The sequence below is a fragment of the Gobio gobio genome (assembly GCF_949357685.1).
Source record: "Gobio gobio genome assembly, chromosome: 3".
NCBI lineage: Eukaryota > Metazoa > Chordata > Actinopteri > Cypriniformes > Gobionidae > Gobio > Gobio gobio.
In genome coordinates, this window is record NC_137099.1 from 40,918,721 (window position 1) to 40,925,791 (window position 7,071).

The window sequence follows — 7,071 nt, forward strand, 5'->3', positions numbered from 1 at the left end:
CCTGTATGAATTTCTATGTTCTGCTGAACACAAAAGAAGATATTTTGAAGAATGTTTGTAACCAAGCAGATAGGGGGAAAAATACAATAGTTGATATGTTTGGTTACAAACATTCTTCAAAATATCTTCTTTTGTGTTCAGCAGAACAAAGAAACTCATACAGTTTTGGAACAACTTGAGGTTGAGTAGGCTAAATGATGACAGAATTTTCATTTTTGGGTGAACTATCCCTTTAAGTGTTTTAGATGTTAACTGGATAATGATAAATTATCAACACAATGAATAATTGACCGGGCGCTGGTTATATAAAGCGCCCCTGTTTTTAATATATACTGCAATATATCCCACAAATATAAGAATTATCAAATACGGATCTGACCATTGTTCATCTAGGTCTCTCCAAGAACAATATGAATATGTGTGCGTGGCACAAAGCGAGAAGGATTTTGCAATAGTTGTGCATGTAAATACCTATACCGCAACACTTGTGGAAGTCTCCGCCCCGCACATCTTGACGCCGGGACATTTATTTCCCATCAATCATGCCGCACGTCCGTGTGTGTTCATTCACACATCCGTTTAGACTTTCCTGCGTGGCGCGCGCACGCACACGCGCACACGCACACACACACGCACGCAACTGGCCTTTTGTATGACTCTTTTTCGTGACTGAATCATAGAGGATAGTGGGAGTTTAATTGAATAAGAGAGCAGAGGAGAAAGCGAGAGAAAGGAAAGGAAAAAGAGAGGGAGAGAGGGAGGGACTCGATGTTTCTATACAGGCGGCGAAGTGTTTATTTATTTGTGCTAGATCCCCATTTTCTTTCTTTCTTATATATTTTAACAGTTTTCTCCCAAAATGAGGTTAAAGGTGGGATTCATCCTTCGAAGTTTACTGGTCATCGGAACATTTTTGGGGCTAGTTTTGCTTTGGTCTTCCCTGACACCGAAGGCAGGCGACGATAACCCGTTTGCTGGCGTAATGGTAAAGTATCCCATAATGGTCGTTAGTTGTCTTGAGACGTGAGAGTTTTCGCTGTGTGTGCTGTTAATTTCACCATGTTTTAGTATTCAGGAGGGTCGGCTAGCATGATGATTAGCATGCTAACTGCTGCGGTTGTCATGGAGATGAGCAGCGAGAACTGACCGATGAATTATATCAGACACAGGACGTTTTTATTTCTCTTGAAATTGTATTTAAACGTGTATTTCCATTCAAATTAAACTTACAACGCAGATATGGTTGCCAACTAGCGTTACTAGCATAGCGAGCTATGTTGCTGTCTACATCCTCATAAGTAGCATCAAATTCAGCGAAAACCCGGAAGGTCGTTACTGTTAGTTAACTTACTGTTTGCTTATTTGAGACTTGCATTATTAATTTAAAATATCAGTTATTTAATATAAAAAATAATGTAAAATGTTTATTTTCGGTGGTCGGTCTAAGTGGTTTGTTGTAGTGCTGATAATGGACTAATGGGGTCTTCGAAATTGAATGGGGGGGTCGATACTTGTAGACCGAATTAATCAACTCGAGATAAATAAGTGTACATGGACACACACTTCTCTGCTTTCAGAAGAGATTGTATAGAAATGCAAGTGAACTCACTGACACGTGGCACACTTGACAGCTTTCTGTCATCGGCTGTAACAGCAATCTGGTTTAGTTTCTTATTTCTAGCGGATTTATTTGAACTGCTTTTGAAACTAGCATGCATTATTTGTACAGAGTTTAGTATTTGTTTACTCTTTTCACCTTATGTTGTCTTTTGCATAATTGTATTTGATAATATGTTTGATAATGCATCTTTTTTTTAACTGCTTTTGAACAGAGCATACATCATTTGTACAGAGTTTAGTATTTGTTTACTCTTTTCACCTTAGGTTGTCTTTTGCATAATTGTATTTGATAATATTTTTGACAATGCATCTTTTTTTAACTGCTTTTGAACAGAGCATACATCATTTGTACAGAGTTTAGTATTTGTTTACTCTTTTCACCTTAGGTTGTCTTGAAGTAATGGGTGCTTATGTAAATGTTTACTTGGAAGTGTTTGTCTTTATGCAAAAAGTAAGATGAAATTCTGATAGCTACTAAATCAATGAGATTTGTTGTATAGTATAATAGCAAACTACAGTAAATGTTCATCTTGAAATATTATTAACAACATGAACGTTATTGTTACGTTTACTTTATTAAAGGGATAGTTCACCCAAAAATGAAAATTAGCCCATAATTTACTCACCCTCAAGTCATCCTAGGTGTATACATTCTTCTTTCAGACGAATAAAATCGCAGTTATATTACAAAAGTTCAGGCTAATCCAAGCATTAGAATTTGATTCATAGTTGCTCTGTTTTTGAAGTCCATAAAAAGTGCATCTGTCTGTCAAATAACGTGCTCCACGTGGCTCCGGGGTGTTAATAAAGGCCTTCTGAAGCGAATCGACGCGTTTGTGTAAGAAAGTTATTCATATTTAAAACTTTGTCAAGTAAACTTTCGGCCCACTGCCTCATATAAATATCCAAGTTTATGATACAGCTTTCATTCTTCTGGTCAATCATATGACATTTAAAGGGAATTTTACTTGCTAAAAAAGTATGAACTATCAGCCAGAGGGCAGAAGTCATGTTGTAGATATGATGCAGTATGCTAATATACTTCTAACTAAAAATTTGTCTCATTTCATAGGCAGGAAGAGATGCAGGTAAACTTCTGCAGCCCAACCCTCCCAATAATGACATGGCTGACCAGTTCAAGCCAGTTGTTCCTTGGCCCCATGTTGAAGGAGTTGAGGTCGATCTGGAGTCTATCCGTCAGAAAAATGGTGACAAGCCAAACCCTGCATTCAAAGCCCAGAACCAGCAGAATGTCATCCAGAAGCAATACATCACCTTCAAGCCCCACACAAATGTATTTAGCGAACCTGTGTTGAAGAAAGGGAATCTGGGCAACTTTGAGCCTAAAGAACCTGAGCCTGAGGGGTCCCAGGGCGGACCTGGAGAGGGCAGCAAACCGTTTGTATTGGGACCCGAGTACAAAGATGCAGTTCAAGCCAGCATCAAGGAATTTGGCTTTAATATGGTAGCCAGTGATATGATCTCTCTGGATCGAACTATCAGCGACTTACGGCACGAAGAGTGAGTATGCACGTCACTCTTATTTGTCTTTTGTATTTGGGTGTGTGTGAGGGGAGAATGTGGGTGTGGTAGCAGCCTCTGTTTTTTTGGCTGTGTTTTGCATTATTTTTAAAAGGCTTTCTACTTCATGAGATATTGACCAGGTGGTCCTCTTTTGATTCAGCATGTGTTTGACAACAGTATCTATTCATAAAGCAATTTACACTTTTATTTTTTTAAGATGCTCAGGCCACACACACTATAGACAGTCAGGTTTGACATGTTGACTTTCCAAGTTATGTTTGTGATCACACCCAGAATGGTGAAATAGTTAAGGACACACCTTTTCAAACAAGCTATTTCAGTAGCATAGTAAATGACAACTTTTCAGCCACATTTCCAATTTCTCCTTTATTCTGTTCACACAAAAAAACATAACTATGGTGGTAATCCTTCATTTTTCATTATTTGTGTCATGCAAGACCATGGAGAACATGGAAGTACCTTGGTGTACCATGTAGTGTAAACACCATGTATACAAAAATCCTTGTATATTCAATGAAAGGACGGTACTGAGTAGATAATGTGCTGGACTCTATTATTAATGTTCCAGACATTAAATAGGATCGGCATTATGCCCATAATTCAGCCACCGAAATGTTGTTTGGCCATGTCACAGCTGAATGATAAGCCGCAGTCTCTTAACTCCCCTCCAAACTGGAAAGCTGGATTATCTGCCTGAGACTGTTTATGAATTCATACAGCTACAGAAATGACCTACCTGAGGCTTTAACAACAGGTCAAGCTTTATATTTGACCACTGTATATCATGCAGTTTGAACACAAACTCATTGTTGAAAAATAAACCCTAATAAACAATATTTTGATATGGTCACACTTCACACTTGGTATGCATTGGGCAATAGTTGGTAGTAAAAAAGGCATGCATTGTTTTCACCATCAGCAGTTTAATCATTAGTGCATTTTATAGTGCTTTGGTCTGTGCTGCTGTTTCTTATGCTGAGAGACTGAATGGTGGCTTTTAAAGGGATAGTGCACCCTAAAAAGAAAATCCTCTCATCATTTACTCACTTGGTCATTTATTTAATTCCAAAACTGTATGACTTTCTTTATTCTGTGGACCTTAAAAGAAGATATTTTGAGAAATGTTTCATCTTTTGTACAATGGAAGTCCCACTCAGTTGATACTATAATAATATATTGGCAAATGCTCCAGTTCAAATTTATCCATTTACAACGTGTTTCTGCAGCAGTGACAGTTGTTGATCTCTTGTACGCAATGGCCAATATGTTTTAAGTAAGTCAGACTCCACTCACTGCTCAAACCGCCAAGAATTTTTATTCAGTGCTGAGTTATACAGGCTTTCAAAACCTCTCAAGAACAAACAAAAACAAATTTGATTATGATTTGATACCTGTAGGCATAATAGGCCTAAGATAAGATGGCCAAATAATTTAGTTTTTTTTTTTTTTTTTATTATATTGTGCTTTGTTTGTAATATAATGTCTGGTGGAATGCTAAAAAATTTCAGTGTTAAATAAATTATATTTTATAGTAAATACATTTTATTAAATACAAATGTGTAATTTAAAAGCAAGACTAAATAGTAAAAAAAATAAAAAATAAAGCACATTTATGCAATGGTGAAAAAATTGGCAAAAGAAAGAAAAAACACGTTTGGTATTCGGCTTCGGCCAAGATTTTTATTTCAGTGCATCCCTACGGGGTACTTCACGATACGATACACGATACATGGCTTACAATACCGATAATATTACAGTTCTTCTACGCTAATCAATATATTGCTAGACAATCTATAATGATACATCTGGAAATCTGTCTAACTATGAAAACAAAAGGTTAAGTTAACCTCTTTTTCATATGCTAGTTACCTTATGTTCAGGTTTCCCTCATTCATGTGTTGAGCGCTACCTCGAGGAGCCATGAAGTAGCAATGCTGGGAGCAGGGAAATCTATTTAGAGTGATATTTGGCACCAGCCTATCGATTCTTGTATCGCACAGAGAAGGACAACGATATATTGCACTATCAATATTTTGTCCCACCCCTACTTGAGACATGAAACAGGCTTTAAGCCAAAGACTTTAGGAACTTTGGCTAACCTTTTAAAGTACGATCATCACACTGCAACATTCAAATATGCATTCGCACTGCTGATCCAGAGAGAGGAGCTGTAATGTAAATGTACAGTATGAAGCAGCTTCACAAACAGCCTTTTCGACAAAACATTATCCTTATTTATGTGTTGCAAACACATATAAATTTAAATAACAGGGGACAAATGTGTACTGGGATAAATGTTTATAGTTTGAGTATGAACACTGATATCTAGATGGTAGTGTACAAGCAATCAAAACAGAGAAAGTCACCTTTTTGAAATCGTTTTTTTTACCTTGTATGTATTGTATCGCTTTTCCGGTTACACCAGGAGGTGGCGACAAATGACTGTTTAAAAAAAGGTGTTTGTCATTGAATCATTCATTCAAGAGATTCATTCGCAAAGGCTGATTCATCCAATAACGAAAGAATCTTTATGAATAAGACATGGGAGAATCGTGATTTCTCAGTTTATCCAGAATCTACCCTATAATAAACATTTTAATGAACTTGATTATCATATTATCTAAAATTTATTTTTATACATCTTGGAGATGCTTTTATCAAAAAGAAAGAATAGAAAAAATTCAAGGTATACACTTTATTAGTTTGCGTGTTCAATAGGAATTGAACACATGACCTTAACGGTGCTAGTACAATGTTGTGCTATTTGAGCTACATGATCTTAAATATAACCAAGTTTAGTAATGCTCATTCGTTCAGCTGTGTTGTAATATCTGCATGGTTTGACTCGATGCCAGGATGCTTTTAATACAAAAATATGCATGTTCTCTCAAATTCACTTCCTCCAGTGAAATCAATGAAATAAATCTGGATAGTGTCTGGGTCCAAGTTAGGGCTGAAACAATAGACACCACTGTTCTTTGGTACAGGCAGGGTGCAAAGTTTGCAACAGCTTATGAACTTGCAGTATGGGACTAAATGTTACTGGGGAAAAAGAACACAGCTGATCTTGACCGCTGGTGGTATTGTTATCATTGGTTAGTATATGGCCCTTTCTAACTGATCAGTTGTGAGCCCGCAGGTGTGTGCCTTCTCACAGTGCAGCAGAGCTTTTTTTAAACTTTTCTCAGATGTAATTATGGTCATTTAGATCATAGGGTGAGTGTACTCTGTGATACCAACTTTTGTCTGAAGATGTCAGTGTTTACACACTTTGTTTCGTAGTGGTGATGTTTTGCTTCATTTCATAATTTAGTCATGCCTTCCTCATAAGACAAACACACTGCAGTATGTTAGTCAAGTCAAGTAAGAATAGCTTTATCCATTTTGTCATTTTAAATGTGCCATCTTTGTTTGTTGCCACACAAGTTTTTTGAGCCAATCACCATGTGAAAATGACCACGAAAATGCATTAAGTCCCAATTATTAGCTGTGACGAGGACAAATATGCATCAATCTATTTCCTGCTCCTTCTTATATTCTAGCCTATACTATACCCTACACTTTAATGGAAATTTATCAAATTCGTTACTTGCTAAAAAAAAAAGCCTTTTAAATGGCCATCAATGGAGAATGTTTTTTTGATTTATGAGTAAAATAAGGCGACAACCATTGTAGTTCTTCTACAGTCATTTTTTGGCTACTTAAATTTGTAAAACTCACATTTGATGTATAACTGTGTGTAATTTATTTTGTAGAACAAAACATGAAAGTCTCTTCAAGTGATCTTTTCAAGACCCTTTTTAGAGACGGGGATAGCTGCAGGCTGAAAGGTGAATTACTACAACAGAACCTAACCTAGTCTTGCATAGCCAGACCTTCAGACTGATGGCAGAAGGTCTGGACTCT

General features: G+C 36.8%; 1 protein-coding gene across 3 annotated transcripts in view; it reads left to right on the forward strand.

Moving 5' to 3' along the window:
• Positions 1-519: 519 nt before the first annotated feature.
• galnt7 (UDP-N-acetyl-alpha-D-galactosamine: polypeptide N-acetylgalactosaminyltransferase 7) overlaps positions 520-7,071 on the forward strand; it is a 26,472-nt gene continuing 19,920 nt past the window's right edge. For all 3 annotated transcript variants that reach the window (XM_079812183.1, XM_079812185.1, XM_079812184.1), the window contains exons 1-2: positions 520-985; positions 2,693-3,141. In XM_079812183.1, the coding sequence (XP_079668309.1) occupies positions 860-985; positions 2,693-3,141 (575 nt within the window). In that variant the 5' untranslated portion in view covers positions 520-859. The remainder of the gene's footprint in view (positions 986-2,692; positions 3,142-7,071) is intronic.